The sequence below is a fragment of the Melanerpes formicivorus genome, unplaced genomic scaffold (assembly GCF_026170545.1).
Source record: "Melanerpes formicivorus ecotype bairdi unplaced genomic scaffold, bMelFor1.0.p_v2 SCAF_3, whole genome shotgun sequence".
Lineage (NCBI taxonomy): Eukaryota > Metazoa > Chordata > Aves > Piciformes > Picidae > Melanerpes > Melanerpes formicivorus.
In genome coordinates this window covers 24,802,830-24,823,006 of record NW_027142355.1, presented here as the reverse complement: position 1 = coordinate 24,823,006, position 20,177 = coordinate 24,802,830, and the positions used below count along the sequence as shown (strand labels likewise).

General features: G+C 44.4%; 1 protein-coding gene across 4 annotated transcripts in view; it reads left to right on the top strand.

Moving 5' to 3' along the window:
* The window catches only part of PLXNA4 (plexin A4), a 553,704-nt gene that overhangs the window by 347,670 nt on the left and 185,857 nt on the right, over positions 1 to 20,177 (top strand). For all 4 annotated transcript variants that reach the window (XM_068169025.1, XM_068169035.1, XM_068169040.1 and 1 more), the window contains one exon: positions 16,862 to 16,962. In XM_068169025.1, coding sequence (XP_068025126.1) covers positions 16,862 to 16,962 — 101 coding nt within the window. The remainder of the gene's footprint in view (positions 1 to 16,861; positions 16,963 to 20,177) is intronic.

Below are 20,177 nucleotides of genomic sequence, written 5' to 3'. Positions count from 1 at the left end.
GTCAATACCTCTGGTCTGCTCTGAGGATCATATGAGTGCTATGAGCCTGTGGTGGCTGAAAGAGGGCTAGGTCCAGTTCAGGAGGGGAGATTTCAGCTACCTCAGCTTTCCTTCAGTTTGGCCAGTCAGAGTGTTTCTGGCTGTAGTATTTGGCTTATTTGCCCTTCAGACAGCCACTTCAGTGCTGTGGCCTCACTTCCTTCTAATCACAGTGTGGTAGGTTGAAATTTGCCCCCCAACACTAAAACTACCACATACAGAATCAGAGAATCATGGAAAAGATTTGGTTGGAAAAAATAATCTAGTCTCTTGATGCTTTTTGTTCCCTGTCCCCTTCCTGAATGTCTCTGAGGACCACAGATGAAGAATGCTGTCCCTATTTGTGCACTTGTATTTTGCCTGGAGAAAAGGAGAGTAAAAAGGATTGATGAGGAGGACATTGCTACTGGTTCTAGAAAGTCAGATGTCCTGAGCTCTGAAAGGATCTCAGAATCACAGGAGGGTAGAGGTTGGAAGGGACCTTTGGGAATCATCTAACCAAAGCAGGGTTACCCACAGCAGGTTGCCCAGCATGACTTCCAGGCAGTTTTGGAATCTCTTCAGAGAAGGAGAATCCACAACCTCTCTGGGCAGCCTGACCCAGGTCTCTGTCACCCTCACACAAAAGAATTTTCCCTCAAATTCAGATAGAACCTTGTGGGTTCCAGTTTGTGCCTGTTGCATGTTGTCCTGTCACTGGGCTCCACTGAAAAGAGTCTGGCTCCATCCTCTTTTCCCTTGCCCTTTGGAAATTGATCATCATTGTGAAGATCTCCTCTCAGTTTGTGTTTCTCCAGACTAACCAGCCCCAGGGCCCTCAGCCTTTTTCCCTCACAGAGATTCTCCAGTCCCCTCATAATCTTTGTAGCCTCCACTGGACTTTTTACATTAGTTCCCTGTCTCTCTTGAACTGAAGAGTGCAGAACTGGACCAAACACTCCAGACATGGCCTCACTACAACAGAGAGTGGGAGAGGAGAACCTCCCTTGAACTCTTGTACACACTGTTGTTGATGCACCCAAGACTCCAAATTCCTTGAAGCCACAGGCTTCTTTTAAGATGCTAATGGAGACCTGGATAAAAGTTTCCATGAGGGTCAGTCGGGTATTGTCAGGAGGCACAAGTGTCACTGGCAATGCTGGTAGTGTGCATGTGAGCCAGTCCTGCAGGGAGATGATGTAGCTGCCTGCGACTGAGGAAGCTTCACTGTCTCAGCTGCTGGAGGTGGGTAGGAGTGAGTCCTTTGAGCTGCACCCAGGGCTTGCTTTTCAATGGGACTCTGCAAGGGGCTCTCTGATCCTTGCTCTCATGCCTTTCCCCTTGCATTCTGTGCCAAACAAGCCTCCCTTCTTCTTTGTGGCTGGAGACAAAAGGGTATTCTGTGGTTGGTTTTCTTTATTCTTTTGACATGGAGTGTTGTGCACTGTGAAACTTGCCTGAGCAAATCACCCAGCCCAAATCAGATTGTGGTCTTTTGTAAAGCAAGCCCACAAGGGAGGCAGGTATAATGAGAGACATGGAGCCAGTATGCCTTTGATCTTCAAGGTGGAGGGCTCCTTTAAGATTTCTTGCTAGGTTAATCCTTCTCTCTTTCAAGATGCCAGGTTGGGAACCACCTGGATGGAGCTGGCAAAAGCTTTGTGAGGTCTCGTGTGTCTCTGTTCTTTATGCACAGGCCAGCTGGCAGTGTTCATCTTGCAGTCGTCCAACACCACCACCCCAGATAGACCTGGTCCTTGCCCCCCTGGGCAGCACTCCTGTTCAGCAGCAGCTTTTGTGAGTTCAAAGGCTGAAATTAGATCTCATTGTTTCGTACAGTACCAAAGACGGAACATGGAGTGTTGAAGACCATAAATCAGGTTTGTATCAGTTATCTGTACGGACAAAAGTTCTATTTCTCTACAGATCCTCATGCCAGGTGTTTTTCTCCAAGAATTCTGTGTGTCTTTCCATTAAAAAAAAAAAAAAAAAAAAGATGCAGTTGGAGTCTCATCTTTCTTCTTTGGCTGGAGAAAAATGTGAAATAAATTACAGTAGCACAAGAGAAAGAGAAACTGGGGAAATGAAGACCCTTGTGCACTCTGCACAAGCAGGATGGTGGTGAAACACTGGGTCAGGTTACCCAGACAGGTGGTAGAAGCCTCATCCCTGGAAACATTCCAGGTCAGGTTGGATGGGGCTTTGAGCAACCCTTACTCACTCCCTGCTCACTTCCAGGGAGATTGGACTAGAAGACCTTTATAGATCGCTTCCAACCCAAACCATTCTATGATTCTGAAAATCATACAAAGGACAGAATTCAGAGTTATTACCAAGTGTCAAAAGAAAGGATGATCCATGCATTATTTGGGATGTCATCAAAACCAGAGGTATCAATGCTGCTGCACTTCTGTGGTGTCTGTAGCCACAGGGCAATCACAATTTTGAGGGTTGTCTCAGCCCCAGGAACTACATCTCTTAACAGCCCCACAGATTTGTGGTGAATTAGAGAATTACAGAATGGTAGGGATTGGAAGGGACATCTGGATATCATTTAGTCCAACTCCATTGCTAAATCAAGTCCACCTAGAGCAATTGTGCAAGAAGATTTCGAAAGCCTCCAGAGAAGGAGAATCTGCAGCCTCATCTGGGCAGTCTGGTCCAGCGTTCCATCACCATCACAGTAAAAAAAATTGTTGTACCTTCAGTTCAGATGGAGGTTCCTGTGTTCCAGTTTGCTCCTGTTACCCCTTGTCCTATCTCCAGGCACCAGTGAAAACAGTCTGCCCTGTTTCTTGAGACCTGCCCTTTAGGTATTGCAAAGATCCCCCCTCAGTCTGCTCTTCTTTAGTTGCATCAGTGAAACCTGTTTTAGTGATTTGTGATGGTTAGAAGGACTGGTGATAAGTAGTAAAGTCTTTGGATAAGTCTGGAGCTCCTGATGCTTACTCCTGAACTGGGCCAGATGGCAGCTGGGTGGCATATTTTGATGAAGAATAAGATATTTCTCATTCTTCAAGGAAATAAATTATTTATTCTTTAAGAAAATAATGAATTTTTATCATGTGGATGCTCTGTCTTTATCCTTCTGTACAACAGTTGAGTCTACACCACAGCCTGTTCCCATTAAATAAAAGCTAAAAATAGCAGGAAGACATCTCTGAAATGCCTTAATGCTTGGCAGCTCTCAAAGAGCCTGAGGGTTTTCCTTGCAGTATTCTCCATGGATCAATAACTGGACCCAAAGCTACTGAAAATTTTCTTGAATGAGAAGGAATTTGATATTAAACCTCATGGATAAAATATTCACTCTGCAATGATTACCTCAGCATTAATGATGGTGAGGACAGAGTGGTTGGGTAACTGGCTCCCTCAAACACAACAAATGCAAACCTCTCAGTCTCTCAAGAAGGAAAATATGTCAGACTGGAAGGTGGGAGACATGTCTTAGAAAGCAGTGACTGAAATGGATGAGCAGGTCATTTCTTTACATCCTTGCAAAGGATTTTTCCTAGTCTGGCCCACAGCAGAGACATGCTGAAACCATCCTGCATCCTTGAAGGAGCAGTAGTCATCATGTTTTGTGGTCAGCTCTGGAGACTCCTGTCTAAAAAGAGCACTGAGAGACAGGAAAAGGAGCACTGAAGACCCACAAATTTTACTTCAGAGTGTGAGAAGGTATGATTGAAAGAATCTCAATCTGTTGATTTATCAGATGGAAGATTGAGGCTTCACTCAATTTCCATGTCTAAACATCTTCATGGCATGAAATGAGTGAGCTTAAAGGGCTCATCAGTTTAGAGAAGGAAAATAGGATAAGCATCAGTGGTTAGAAGCCAAATCCCAATGAATTCATACGAAAGTAAGGCATATACAAGTGTTTTATGATGTGATGATTGACCACTGGAACAAACCGCCTGTGAAATGGAGGATTCTTCGTTCCTTGGTATCTGCACATCAAAATGGGAGGTCTTTCTAAGCAATATTCTTCAGCTGAAACCAGATTATTTGGTTCTGTGTAAGGGTAGAAGGAGAAATTTAGTGGTCTGTGATGTACAGGAGATTAGAACAGATGATATAACGGTCCCTTCTGACCTTAAATGCTATGCACTTTAGTGATCCTTGAATTAAATGTCCTTGAACTTTCATTTTATGGCAAGATAAATGTCTGAGAAAGCTGGGAAAACATGTGTAGTGCTTGCAGCACTAGATTATGCACTTAATCCACTGAAATATGAGCACTGGGGGTTGGGATGGAGCAACCCTCATTGTGCTCAGTAGGAACTTTGCTTTTCAAGCCCTCCATGAATTACAGTGCTGCAGGGAGAGAGCTGAGCTTTGCTAGGAACTTCTGCTCAACTTCTTTCACTCTGAAACAAACAGCAGAGATATCAAAAGGCAAATAGATGTGCCCCAAAATAGTTGCCTGCGTCTCTGCTTGGTTGTTGTCTTTTTGGCAGCTCTAATTACCACCCAAGAGCACACTGAGCTCTCACAGATGTCAGCTGAGCAGTAAGTTCTGTCTGCTGTTCTCTCCTTTAATAAACTAAGACATATATTTAAGGGCTCAGGAAGATCCTGCTTCTTGTTTTCTCCCTGAATCTTCACAAAACCACAGAATGGTAGGTGTTGGAAGCTGCCTCTGGAGATCATCTTGTCCAACCTTACTGCTAAAGCAGATTCACCCGGATCAGGTTGCACAGGATCATGCCCAGGCAGGTTTTCAATCTCTCCAGAGAAGGAGACTCCACTACCTCTCTGGGCAGTCTACCCCAGTGCTCCATCACCCTCGAAATAAAGAAGTTTGTGCTTGTCTTGGTTAACCTTTGACTGAAACACTTAGTAACGGTATTGGTGATGAGGGTTCTGGATGGGCAGGTATATGGTAATAACCTCTGGGAAGTCCCAGTTTTGTTCTCTAAGGTTGAGTTAGTTTATGTTTGCTTCAGCTCAGGATCAGCTACTGCAAGCAAAGGTTATCGTGGCTCTCCCTGCCTCAGATCTGAAGTTTTTGGTTTGCAGATTAACCGACGTGACCTCATAACTCTTCAGCTGATGCTATCACTCCAGTTGATGCTGCCTGTGGCAGGCTGTGAAACTCCTGTCAGCTGAGATTTGCTGGCACTACGTGGGGGATAACTTATAAAAGGAAAAGAGTCAGCCATAAGAGGAGAGAAGTCAAAGCAGGCACATGTATGAGAGTATTTAAAACAAAACAAATGCCCTTTTTGTGGTCTCCAAGGAGCTGTGTGAAGCTCACTACCAGTGTATGCTCACACTGCTAAAAGCTATCAAGTGCTCACTGCTTTATGAGCTACCTGCTGTTTGCCGAGCCCATAACAAAACAGGCTTAATCCTGGTGATGTGTTTTCTGAAGGAAGGAATCCTGAAGAATAAGCATGATCATGGAATCATAAAAACATCAACTAGATGCTTCAAAAGAAGCATAACCAGCAGATCAGGAGAGGTGATTCTGCCACTCTGCTCTGGTGAGACCAAACCTGGAGTACTGCATCCAGCTATGGAGTCCTCAACACAGGAAGGACATGGGCAGTTGGACTGCATCAGGAGAAGTGTGGCTAGCAGGTCAAGGGAGGTGATCCTCCCCCTCTACTCAGCCCTGGTGAGACCCCACCTGGAGTACTGTGTCCAGTTCTGGAGCCCCTATTACAAGAGGGATGTGGAGGTGCTGGAACGTGTCCAGAGAAGGGCCACGAGGATGATCAGAGGGCTGGAGCACCTCTCCTATGAGGACAGACTGAAGGAGTTGGGGCTGTTCAGTCTGCAGAAGAGAAGGCTCCGAGGAGACCTAATTGTCGCCTTCCAGTATCTGAAGGGGGCCTACAGGAAGGCTGGGGAAGGACTTCTCAGGATATCAGGGAGTGATAGGACTAGGGGGAATGGAATGAAGCTGGAGGTGGGGAGATTCAGGCTAGATGTGAGGAGGAGGTTCTTCACCATGAGAGTGGTGAAGCCCTGGAATGGGTTGTCCAGGGAGGTGGTCGAGGCCCCGTCCCTGGGGGTGTTTAAGAGCAGGCTGGATGAGGCTCTGTCCAGCCTGATCTAGTGTGGGGTGTCCCTGCCCATGGCAGGGGGGTTGGAACTAGATGATCCTTGTGGTCCCTTCCAACCCTGAATGAAACTATGAAACTATGAAACTAAGATGACCTGTGAGGATCCCTTCAAACTAGATGCATTCTGTGATTTTGTGATGATCTTAGAAGTCTTTTTGAACCAAAACAATTCTATGAATCTATATTAAGGTTGAAAAAGATCCCTAAGATCATCAAGTCCAACCATCAACCCAACACCACCATGCCCACTAAACTGTGTCATGTCAACATGTGTTTTGGATGCTTCCAGTGTTGGTGAGTCCACTATCTCCCTGAGCAGCCTATTCCAATGCTGATTTCCTAATAACCAACCTAAATCTCCCCTGGCACAACTTGAGGCCTTTTCCTCTTGTCCTAAACCATGTGCCTCAAGCTGAGAAGTGACAAACTTGCCAAAGCAGTAGCTTAATAGTTTTTTGCATGTGATCAGTGTCTGAGGGCCCAGGGAGGGGACAAGATGGAAAAGACTATAAAGAGAGGATGCAGGACACCAAGCAGCCTTTCTTTTTGCCCAACATTTGGCTACAGGTAAATAAATGGTCAAAATAGAAAGGGAATCAAGATGACCAGAACTTTGTAGTTATTTCCGTGTAGGAGATGATTGAAAAATCACAGAATCATAGACTCATTGAATGTTTTGTGTTGGAAGGGATGTTTAAGGGCCATCTAGTCAAACCCCCCCTGCAGTAAATGGGGAGCAGGAACCCCTCATCCTGAAAAGATGTGAATGGGTGTGTATGGCAGAGATTGGTGACATTATGTACAGCAGAAGGGGATGGATAGCAATTGACTCTTTACTACCTCTGCAAATACAAGAATGACAGGGCATGAAATTAAGCTGTTGAAAAATCTAGTCCTGAACAAACAAAAAGAGGTGATTCCTTCAAGAAGTGGGCTCTGGATATGTGAAACTCCCTGCCAAATCGTGCTGTGGATGCAAAAATTCAATGTGATTCCAAGGACAAACTGGAAAATGAAAGAAAGGTCTGTCTGGGTTATGGAATAGAGACATGTAAGACTCAGAAGTTCCCCTGACTGAAAACAGTCAAGGACTGGGAAGCTACTGGGGACATCTGTATATTTACTCTGTTCTTACGATTTCCTTGGTGCCATGGCTGAAGACAAGGAATTGGGATATGTGGAGTACAACTGGTTTTGAGTGCTGCTATGGGGAATTTTAAGTCTGATCATAACTGAAGAAAAAGACGTTTGTCAGACTGTCTGCCACAATTTCTGTAGCTTGGCAGTTCTTGTGGGGGGCCATATAATCCTCCACAAGGGCCTTAGATCAACATGATCAGTCCTTCAAGAATCACGTGGGTCATCTACAACTACCTTAAGGGAGGTTGTAGACAGGCAGATGTTGGTCTCTCCTCCCAGGCAGCCAGTACCAGAACAAGAGGACACAGTCTCAGGCTGCACCAAGGGAGGTTTAGGTTGGATGTTAGGAAGAAGTTCTATACAGAGAGAGTGATTGCCCATTGGAATGGGCTGCCTGGGGAGGTGCTGGAGTCACCATCATTGGAGGTGTTAAGGAGGAGACTTGATAGGGTGCTTGGTGCCATGGTTTAGTTGATTAGGTGGTGTTGGATTGGTTAATAGGTTGGACGCGATGATCTTGAAGGTCTCTTCCAACATGGTGTGGTCTATTCTATTCTATTCTATATCCTAGAAATTCAGGATGGAGTTGAGGTGTGTGGGGACAGAGAAGAGGCAGATCCTCTAGTCTGTGGGATGACGACATTTTAACCCAGGGAAATTATGAGGATATGAAGGTGGGATTTGTAGTAGTGCTGAGATTAAATCAAGAAGGAGACAGAAAAGGCTATCTGAAAGGGCTCTTGGGGTGCAGGAAGATGCTACTTGATAACTCAGGGTGAGAACTTTTGGAAATATGGTGGAACAAGGTGACCTGGAAAGTAGCTATCACCATTAGAAACAACTTCACCCTGTGTTTTTTAACTGTGCATGCCTCCACCAGGAGCCTTCAAGTGATGCTGGACTTTGAGGAAGCTCATTGCAGTGACATAAGTTCTATTACAGTTCCCAATTAAATCTATATATAGTCTTTATAGAGCCTGAGTAACAATCTTTCCCTTGCTGGGCAGATGTGCTTCAGTAACCACATAGACACCAGCTCTCATTAATCCTGTGCTGGCCCTGCACTAATTGTGACGTGAGGGTCTCTATTTTGAAGGCTTTTGAACACAAACATTTAGCCAAACCTCATTTGTTTTACACTTTCCAGACTGAAACACTTGACTGTGGGATAAAGATTTAGTGGTAAACAAGGAAGAGAGGGATGTAAAGCTAGACCTGACAGGTAGGAAAACAGATTGAATACTACAGGCAGACAAAGTTGGCCAAAGATAGTTTGCAGGGTGGGTAAGAAGATCACAGAATGTTAGGGGCTGGAAGGGACCTTGAGGGATCATCTAAGCCAATCCCCTGCCAGAGCAAGATCACCTATACCAAGTCACACAGGAACTCATCCAGGCAGGTCTTGAATAATGATCCTTCCTTCTGTTTCCATGGAACTTCCTATGCCTCAACTTCCACCCCTTGTCCCTTGTCCTGTCATTGAGATCACCAAGCAGAGCCTGGCTCCATCCTCTCAGCACTCACCCTTTACGTATTTATAAACATGAACGAGGTCACCCCTCAGGCTCCTCTTCTCCAAGCTGAAGAGCCCCAGCTCCCTCAGTCTGTCCTCATAAGGAAGTTGTTCCACTCCCTTAATAATTTTCGTGTCTCTGGTGGTTGGGTAAAATCACTTCTCCCATACTTTTGAGCTGGTGAACTGTGATTTCTACAGTGGACAAGGATTCCTAACAAATTTCCTGCCTCATACACAGACCATATAAACATGTTCATGGGTTTCAGTGTTTGAGGAAGGGTTTGGCATTATTGGTAAGGAAAAACCAGGAGGGAACTAGTGAACACTCAAACCTCTGGACACGTGCTCTTCAATCTCCAGGTTGCCACCCATACTCACAGCAGGATGGTGTGCTGCTATCTTCCCCTTCAATATTGACGCTTTTGGGAGAAGAGCCATTATGGTGTAGACTGAAGAAGGGACAGCACAAGGCATAGACTGGGTAGTTGTGAAGGGGGAACCTGGGAAGCCATCAAGCCTTCAAGAAAAGGACTTCTTTATCTCAGTGTCTGTTCCTTTGTAAATCAAACCAGAACATAGAGCAGAGATTAATTTGGATGCAACAAGGCGCAAGGACTGTATTTACAGAGCAGATGGTGGAAGGCTTTTATTCAAGCACAGTCCATGTCATCACACAAGGTCTTTGGAGTTCCTGGGACAGTTTTCTAGCTATGCAACACAGTGTATTTCTTCTACCATTGTCTCAGTGTTTCAAGAATCTTTTATTAGGATGGTTATTGTGGTGCTACAATTAGGGTCAGGGGAGATTTTAGCATGTTTGGGCATTGTTAGCAGTGGCAAGATTAGAGGAAGAAAAGAAAATTAAGTATAACATTGATGTGAGATTCTCCTCACACAGTATTCAATGTGTATATTGTAGATGCCTCCCCCTGCTCTGTCTGTTGAGACTCCTTTATATTCATTGGACACAGTGATATCCAGGGTGTGATTTATCTCATCCCTTGGCAGACATCTAAAACAGAGAAGAGATAAATCCTGCCCTTCCCTTTAGCAGTACCTACATTTCTAGCTTAGACCTTTGGTAAGAGGGTAAACCCCTTGCTGTGCACACTTCTCATGCCAGAACTGTTCCTCAAAAGCTGCAGGTACCTAAAAGGATGTTGCAGTGAGGTGGAGGTTGGTCTCTTTTCCCATGTAACTAGTGATTGGATGATTCTAGGGTGATTCTATGACGATGATCTTGAAGGTCTCTTCCAACCTGCTTTATTCTATGTATTCTATGTGATGATTATATGACAAAAGGAAACAGCCTGAAGTTACACAAGGGATTCGATATTAGGAAAACTATCTTTACTGAAAGAGTGGTCAAGCATTGGAACAGGCTGCCCAGGGGAGCGTTTGGAGTCACTATCCTTGGAGGTGTTAAAAAATGTGTGGCAGTTTGATACACGGTTTAGTGGGCATGGGTTGACAGTTAGACTCAGTGATCTTACAGATCATTTCCAACCTTAATGATTCTGTGACTTTGTAATTTACCAATTGGATGGATGAGAAATGAAACTTTCTCAAAGTCTGCAACTTGACTTTTCTGGGACAATTATGAATCAGGGTCCTGCCAAGGGAAGCACTGCAAGAAGTGCAAAATTGTGCTGCTGTAGAACCACCAACTGCAATCTCATTCGGAGAGCATCTGATGGGAACTGATATCTTTCAGCCTTATTCCAAAGGCTTCTGGGGTTATTGTAAGCCTCAGATCTTTCAATCTGTTATTTCTTTGTCTCTGTTGGTGTAAGTGGCATGTGATTGTGGCTGGGAATTTGCCCAGCAACACTAGAGTAAAGACATCTTTCACCAGAGAAGTGAAGGACCGCTCAGAGCAGCAAAGGGGATAAAAACCAGCACACACACACCACTGTAGGTAGGAAGCCCTTTGTGAACAAGTAGATTTGGATAGGCAATATACCCTGCCATGCAGCAGGGTATTCACCCCCAGTTTAATTATTGTGTCATTTGTCCTTGACAGCTACTGCTGCTTCTAATTAACTCTCCTTAATTAATGCATCCAGTTTTCCAAGTATGTAGGCATGGATTTACTGGGAAGAGGGCTACAATGAAGAAGAAGGGTTGGAGGTGTCTGATGAAAAATGACATTCCCTGTTCCACTGGGGCTAGCAAGTTATTTATTTATCACACCAAACTGTGAGGCTGGAATCAAACTCAGGTCCTCATCACCATCTCCTCAGGAGCATCTTTCCCACCAGTTTTCCAGCTATTAACATGTGTGAGAGTCCTGTTTCTTACCGGTATATCTCAGGCATGCTTCAGCCCCCTGAGCTCTTCTATACTATGTTCCTGCTTTTGGCTGAGTTTGTAGGTCAGGTGGATGAGGCACTGGTTTTCAAACATGACAGAGGAATTCAAGGTCCCTTTGTCCATAATTCAGGCCAAATTAAAGCTGGCATCCTGGGATGCCATGCAGGTGACCGAACAACCTGACTGACTCTGCTGAAGGTGCAGAATCTGGTTCTACCAGTGGTCTCTTAGGTGTTGTTTGCCTTGCTCTATTTAATAAGCTGTATTATCATGAACACTCTATTCAAGGCTTTGAAATCAAATAAGCTCCTCTCTTAATCTTTCTGCAGGTTTTCAGGGCTGGCTGAGTCTTGAAACATAGCAGCATTGGCAGAATCCATGGCTTGACTGAGTTACTGTTCAGTGTTTTGGAAATGTATCTTTTGACCGTTGGGAAGGAAATTGGCTACTTTGAGATGCCTTTTTGTACATTTAAATTAACTTAGTCCATCAGACTGAATAAATCCCACCTCTGTATTAACATCCAATTATAACAGCAGAGATTGAGCAAGGATTCGTGTTTTGACCAGGACGTTGGCAGTTAAAGGGGAAAAAAAAAGAAAATGAAAGTAATGTATGTTGAAATAAAAAATTCAGAAATGGGATCCAGAAAATTATGATTGAACACATAGCAGGAGCTTTTGTGAATATATAATGGCAGAAGCAAGAGCCAAATCTCTAACAGGATTAGCTGTTACTGTCTATCAGATCCAAAAACCTTAATCGTTTTGTGTTAAATGACTTTCTGCAGCACATTCATACTAGAAATAGAGGGTAAAAGGGAGGATGGGAGCTGCAGAAGCTGCAGTTTGGAAGTCAGACTGGATCAGAGGTGAGGACAGCCCTGGTGGTGTGTGAAAAGCCCTGAAGTCGTACATAGAAGGTGAGCTGTGAACCGAACAGTTTGCAGACTTTGCCAGATTTTTTGGGATGTCCTTGTGAGCCAGAAACTCATGAATGATTTCTTTGGGGACCAGTGAATGAATGTGTTGATGAAGTGAAATATCTGTTCAATTCTGCTGCAGCTGAGGCAGCTGGACCTGCTCATCATTTCCTCGCTGCCCTTGAGAAGGACATCAGATTCACTTACCACTTGTCTGAGCCTGGCTCTGGGATTGTATCTTACTCTGAATAGCTGTGAGTAGGCAACAGTCTAGATGGTGAAGCTGCTTGACAAATAGTGGTCTTGACACTTTGTTTTCCCCAGTTCAAGCAAAGCTTCTGGGTCTTTTACATCCCTCCCTAAGCAGCAGTGATCTTGAAAATACCATGGTGGGCTGGCAGCTCTGGTAGTGCTGCCTGCCTCACAGGTGACCAGAGATCATCTGTCCCTCTGGTCTGCTACGGACAGAGCTTTGGAGGCATAACAGCTTCTAGATATCCATTGAGAGTGTGAACATGATCTATATGAACCTTAACTTCATTTTTTTTCAATATTTCAATGGATACAAAGTCTAAATATTTTATACTTAATAATTTAGTTTTCAACTATAGAATGCTTTGGATTGGAAGTGACCTTTAAAGGTCATCTTGTCTAATCCCCCTCCAGTCACCAGGGTCATCTTTAGCTAGGTCAGGTTGCTCAGAGCCCTATCCAACTTAATGTGGGACATGAATGGGGCATCTACCACCTCTCTGAGCAACCTGGGACAGCATCTCATGACCTTCATTGTAAAATTTTCTTTCCTCTCTATACTTTAAATCTCCCCTATTTTAATTTAAAACTTGTCCTATCAGTTGTTAGTAGGGAGAAGAGGAGACCATCACTCACCTCCCTCCTTTGTAGAGAGCAAGAAGGTCTCCCCTGAGCTTCTCCAGGCTAAACAACCCCTATTCCCTCAGTCAATCCTCACAAGACCTTTTCACTAGACCTTTCACCAGCTTTGTTGCTCTTCACTGCACGTGCTTCAACATCTCAATGTCCTTGTTGTAGTGAGGCCCCTGAAACTGAAAGTATTCAAGGGGTGGCCTCACCAATGCTGAGTACAGCGGGACAATCACATCCCTGGTCCTGCTGGCCACACTATGTCTGATCCAAGCCAAGATGCTGTTGGCCTTCTTGGCCACCTGAGCATACTGCTGGCTCATGTTTAGCCAGATGTCAATCAAAAAAAGAAACCTCACTGAGGTTTGTGAAATGACCTTGAAAAGTTTGTAAAACTTCCCAAACATGGAGAAGAGGTGGAAGGAGTAATCACAGTCTGTTTTACAATTGAGATTTCCGCTTTCAGTGTTATTGTGTCCCTTCATCCCAGTGAGAGGCTCTTTAACTAGAAGCCTGCACGGACTTTTCTTTCTCAGATATTTCAGGAACAGCAGAAAAAGCTGACTGTTCCCTGGGGGCATGGTCAGACCTCAAAACTTTCAACTTGGAAGGCTGAGCTGAATTAATTACAGTTTATGTTCCAAAGGAAAATAAGGCCTCTTGATGTGCCTTATTTGCTTGATGTTCTCTTTCTTTTCAGTTGATGACCCTTAGGTGGCTTTCTTTTCAGTCACAGCCTCTTTGGTTTTTTTTTTGTCATTTCTTTCTTTGTTAATTAGAAGGTTTGACACTTACAGCCCAAGACATTTATCAGTGTGGGACAGTTTTAATTAATCTTGCAGTAAAATTACTTGAGGTGAACTCATAAAAGCTTTCATATAACAGAAAAGCACATAGCATTGTAAAAGGTGATACAGGACATCCACTAGTCTGATGTGCTCAAGAGGATGTGCTCATACTCCATACCGTGCTCTCTGGGACAGCAACACGAGCAAGTTGTGGTGTTACACAGCATACAAACTATATCCTGTAGAGAAAGAGTACCCTGAATTAAAGCATGGGAACAGGCTGTCCAGGGAGGTGGTAAAGTCACTACCCCTTGGAGGTGTCAAAAAAAATGTGTAGACATGGCACTTCAGGATATGGTTCAATGGGCATGGTAGTGTTGTGCTGAAGGTTGGACTTAATGATCTTAGAGATGTTTTCCAACCTTAATGATTCTATGATTCTAAGTACACTGAAAAAGAAGCATTTCTACAAAGATGAAAATCTGGATTCCCAGTAGGTTCCTTCTGCTTCTGAAAGGAGCTTGGATATACTTTGATGGCTAATTAAAGAATAATAATAATAAAACCTTCAGAGACTGCTTTTTAACTGCATTTTTTTTTTTTTTTTGGTAGCAATTTGCAAGGAAATAACAAATTTTAGTCCTCTGGGACTTCTTTTGTGTTCATATGTCATAGTCACAAGTGGATTTTGACTCAAAACATTCAAACCCAACATCACTAGATGCTGTAAAAGTGAGTGTTCTGATCTAAACTTCTTAACCAAGTCTTCAGAAAAAGTAGCTACAGCTAATGAGGATAAATTGTGCAGCACCATATGTTAAAGTGAGGGTAGTTTGGACAGGAACTGCATAGCCAACCCCAACTGTGTTCACAAATTTCTAATTGCATGGTGGAAGTGATGCAATCGATTGCATCTGAAAGGAGAAATGGCAGATTTACAGCCTTTCAAAACTGAATTATCTGCCGCCTCTGCTCACTGTGTAGACACAGCCAAGATAGATGTGATCATGGAAAAATCATTCACAATATCTTTTTCTCAGGTGAAAATAGCAGGTGGGAATGGTTGACATAAGAAATGATGGGGGCTGGAAGGAACCTCTGAGGTTCATCTAGTCCAACCACCTTGCTACAGCAGGGTTGCCTAGAGCACATTGCAATGTCCAGGGGGCTTTGGAACCTCTCCAGAGAAGGAGACTTTGCAATCTCTCTGGGCAGTCTGCTTGAGTGCTTCCAGCACTCTCTCAGGAAAGTTTTCCTTCATGCTTCAGATGGAAACTTCTGGGTTCCAGTTTGTGTCCATTGCCCAACTGTTGGGTTCAACATAAAGCTAATTAGGTGATATCCTGAAGTATACCATTTATATTTGATATACAGTGGATACCTTCTTGACCTGAAGCTTAAGGAGGGTGGAACTATTGCATTCATGGCCAAGCTATCTTACCTTTGAAGCTTTCCAGTACTTACAGAAGTTTGACTGGCTCGCTCCCTGTTTTGATCTTACCATAGTCATTGGTCTGTGGTCCTTCCTGATTATCCTTTTGTGCTCAAAACAATAGATTCAACTTGAGGCATGTGTTTTTGAGGTGTGAATTGGTTTGGGTTTTTTTGTTTTGTTTTGCTTTGGTTTGGGTTTTGGTTTTTTTTTTATGTTCTCCCTTTTTCATTAAAAGCTTTCAGTAGCTGCAGTTGTTTTCTTTGGGTGACTTGACACAGGCAATGGTGCAATGGTAAATAAATGCCATCATATTTCTATCTGAAGTTTTCTAAAGCTACTGCCACCTGCCAGCAGTAAAAATACAGATTTTCAGCTTTTGCTCCTAGGCTATCAACTACCATGTGGGGTGTCTGCTAGGAAGCTAATTTTTTGATACAAACAGAAAAGGTCTTCATAAATAGCTGGGATTTTGCTGGGTATATATTTTCATATCAAACCCCATTCTTGGTTCACTTACAGATGCAGGCAGAATGAATCTGAATGTGTCACTTCCCAGCTGAAACTCTCTTGAATTTTGCACCAAGTAAAAAATTGTCCTTGGGATCCAGGTGTATTCCTTCGTCATTTGTCATGAGTAACTCTTCTGCAGTTTATCGCTGGCAGTTCCCAGTGGTGTTTCTTCAGGATAATATCACACTACATCATCTGAAGGAGCAAATTCTCCCTGCTGACATGAGCTGGGGTGAAGGCACTGGCAATTGGCTGTATATTATAGAAGCTCTCTGAAGCTTATTCAGTGGAAAAGAGACTATCAGCTCTTTGGACTCAAACTGTATGTTTGGCTTCAAAAGATGTCAGGAGCTCACAAAACCTGATAGGAATCAAAAAGGTCTGGTCTGTTAACCAGGAGGTCAGGCTTGGCAATCCTTTCTGTCTTTGAAACCTCTGACTGAAATACTTTAATTAAGAAGAAAGGAAAAAAACGTAATAAAATGCAGTATTTTGGCAGTAGATGGGTGTTTCAAGTCCACTTCTAATGCCTTCTGAGGTGTAAAGTCAGGGTGACAGCAGGCTCATTCAATACCCAGGCTGGTAGCCGTTGTCCTTTTCCTGCTGGGAACAACCTTTCTGGGAATGGAACAATTGACTTTTGGAAAGATGAACGGGCTATGAGGAATGGAGTTCTCCTGGGACTGGTGATGACAGAGGTGGTGATGGGAGGGAGACAAAAGCATCATGAGACCCCAGCTCTCACAGAAAGGAACAGGATCCACAAAGAGAGTGTAGGAGAAAGTTGAGATCCAATGAGATTAACTTGCTGCAGACGATCACATGACTCAAGGTACCCCTTCACCACAGTCTGCACACAGCCTGCCTGATTTACTGTTTCCCTGTGAAATTGTCCAAATGAGGTCATCCAAAACCAAAACTGTGCAAGCAAGGTCATCTGGCAGTGAAACTGTGCAAGTGAGGTCATCTGGCAATGAAGTGAAGGACAATAGGGAAGAGGGGAAGGACACATGGGAGATGCTGATCTCAACAGGGGTTGCACCAAGTTGAGTGCTGATCTGAACAGGGTCTGCATCAGGCTGAACACTGGAGCAATCTACATTTCTCTGTCTACCCCAAGCCTACCAAGCTCTGAAAGGATATCCCTCTGGGACAACAGGCACCAGGGGAAGAGGACAGGGAGGATGGCACCTCTGTCAAGTCATTGTGGGCATTGCAGAGCCCTGTAAAAAGCCTGACAGGTTGTCCCCTTTTCTCCTGCAGCTCACGCGGGTGCCTGTGGAGTCGTGTAGCCAGCATGAAACCTGCAGCGAGTGCTTGGGCTCAGGGGACCCTCACTGTGGATGGTGTGTTCTTCACAACACGTAAGTACCTGCTGGCATTTGCCACCGTCTCAGCCCTGCTTTTCCCCCAGCCATCTTCTCTCAATGACTGTGATAACATGTACAGAGATGTCTCAGTCCCAGGCTGAGCCAAGTGAGCCAATGGGTCACGCAGATAGCTCCAGCAAGGTCTCTAGGGTTTCTTGGAGGAGACTTTGTTTGACTGAGAAGGGTTTTTCGGAAGACAAGGGAAGAGGAGGGTGGTAGAGACTTGTTAAATCTCTTCAACCACCTGACCTGTAGTCTGCTGACTGCAGCAGAGACGTACCTATCAATCCTGATACACTTTGACTCAAACCCTCAAGCTGTTCTTCTTTGGCTGATAATAACCTTCTTGTTTCCGTTGCTGAAGGCAGTTTGCCTCTGACTAGAAGCCCAGCTCAGGTACTTGTGACAGCATCTCCAACTTTGCACTGCTGACCTGAAACTCTCCTCTTTCAGACTTAACATGATCTTCATTGCCCTTAGAGAGGAATCAGGTCCCTGTAATCATCCTGGAGTCAACTATACATTAGATTTCAAGGGGATCTTATGGTCTGTGTGTTCACTGTGGGCAAATGTTGACCTTGAGGTTGACTTTGTCCTGTGTTGGTCAATTCAAATGGGCCAAACTGCTCAATTGGCTTGTGTGGCCAGAATGATAAGCAAATTTATCTGTGTCTCCACATTCTTGGACTTCTAACAGGCCAAGAAGGGACTTCATTTCACCATTTCACTATTCTACAGTACTGGCCTATCCAGAGCCTCTGAAGGAGCACTGTATCCAGGTATCATCAGGGCTGGCACATTAGCTAATTGACTTTATTTTCCATAGGCTTTTTAATTATGCTATTGATCTTCAAGTTTCTGCTCTACACCCTTCACTGCCAGTGATCTAGATTTTCCTACAGAGACCCCTCTGCCACAGCTGTGGAGAGGGAGGTGTCAGGTTGGCTGAGCTCCTAGCTATGAGTGGCAAGGTGGTCTCATTTGCCAAGAACCTCTCAGCAGAGGGAGTGGCAGGAAAGTGCATTGAATATGTCTAACCAAACATTTCCAGCTGAGTGTGGCTCTGCAGGGCGCTGTCACTCCAAGTCTCAGTGTTCTTGGCAGTGATGAAAGGTTTTTCTGATGGACCCTGCTATTGCAGTGTGTCTATCTTCTGCTGCTGACTTCACCTCTGAATTCTTCCTGTTGCATTGTAAACTCTCCTGTTGGAGAGAATGATCCAGTTGAAGCAATCCTCTTTCCTACCTGCCCTTTCTGGAACAGAAGAATGGGGAACAAATCTGTACCATATTCCAAACTTCTGTGGATGCTCTTTATCTTGTGGACCCTCATTTAAAGCCACAACACTTTATGTAGTTTCAGATCAGATCTAGGGGATCCATCCCAAAACTTGTCCAAAAACTTGACTCAGGCTCTGGAACAGTTCAAGGAATTCTAGGCAAACCAGTCCTGCCTACCTTCATGGTCTAATAGGCATGAACCCATGAAACCTTGGCCCTGCTGACCTGGGAATGTTTCCAGTTATTATGTAGCTCTTAGCTCCCATCTCATCTTTTCCTACATCTGCTCAGCAGAGCACTGTATGTCTTGCTGTCAGTGGAGGGACTGTGTAGACTATGTGCAAGTGGGACAAGAAAGCATGAATTTGGCTGTTGATTGTACCACAGCAATGCTAGATATTTCATTGTCCTGAGGCCCAGGGTCAGTGGCAACAAGCAATCAATGCATCCACCAATATATCCCCAAAAGGAGGAAAAGGAGCAAAGGCAACTGAAGATTTCTCAGCAGCTCATTGTGGAGGAAATATGATAGGTAAGCATAGTCTAGTAGGACGTACCCCTATCCATAGCAGAGGAGATGGAACTAGGTAATCTCTAACATCCCATCCAGCCCAAACCATTCTACTCATCTGTGATTCTATGGCTGGGGTGGCAATGTCGACTCAGAACAAGAAACCCTTGTACAGACTTGCTCCTTCCCGAAGTTTGTCTTCACAGTCTGGACCCCGTTGATGGCAGGATCCCCATGCCCTCCTCCCTCTGGTCACTTAACCTCTGTTTCCTTATCTGGAAAAATGAGGCACTTCTTATTTATGTACCTTGCAGGCAGGTCACTGAGGTTAATTTTAATTCCCTGTGGACTTTTTGGGAGCAGCTGGAGGACAAATGTTATCAAATCCCACTCCAGTCTATTCCTTCTACCTAATTTCCATTGCAGCCAAGAAATTTGTTTTCCATTGCTAGCTTGGAAGTGGTTTTCAGTGTAGCCTTGGATGTTCCTCTCTGAGTCTCATTTTCTTCATCTTCTTAGGTAGTCCTGAGAGCAGAGGATCCAATTATCACAGAATTCTAGAATCATTTGCATTGCAAGAGGCTTTAAAGTTCTTCTAGTTGAATCCCCTTACAATGAGCAGAGGCATCTTCAACTGTATTAGTTGCTCAGAGCCCCAAAGAACCTGACCTTGAATTATTCCAAAGATGGGGCATTTACTACCTCTCTGGGCAACTTGTGTTTCAGTGGGCCAGTGTTTCACCACCTTCAACATAAAAAATGTTTTCCATCCATCTAGTTTGAATCTCTCCTCTTTTAGTTTAAAACTGTCACCCCTTGTCCTGTCACAAGAGCCCTGCTCAGTGGGATGCTGTTACATCCCATGAACAAGGTTTGGCTGTGCAGGGTATTCAGGGTAAAAGTGCCATAATACTAAGCCTCTAATGAGGATTTTTGCACATCAGAACCCCATAAGAGTCATTAACAGACTTATCCTCCAGTGGGATGCATCTCCTGAAGGAGGATCTCCAGAGAAATGTCCCATAAGTATTTCCCCTTGTGAGTATAACTCTTCCCTCTTCCCTCCCAGTCAGGAATCCCAGGGGCTTCCCAGTGCACAGCTGAATCCAGCCATGCTGATGTGGGAGCTGTTTTGTAGAAAGAAAGGAGGAGGCAGTGGGGTTGTGCAAGACCTGGTAACCAGGTTGCCTGTAGGCAAAGTCATGCTGTTCACCCATCTGTCCCCTCCAGTATAAACCATCAAGAGGAACAGCGGTGGACTGGGAGAGAGGTGAAAATTAACAGTGGGATACAGAATGTACCTTCTGTCTGTCTGATTTTGGAGTTTGCACTTGAAGGGCTGATGCAAATCTTTTTCCCCAGAACCCCCATTTTGAAGCCAGCCTCAGCTCCCTCCATATGAGAGGTCTGGGGATGCC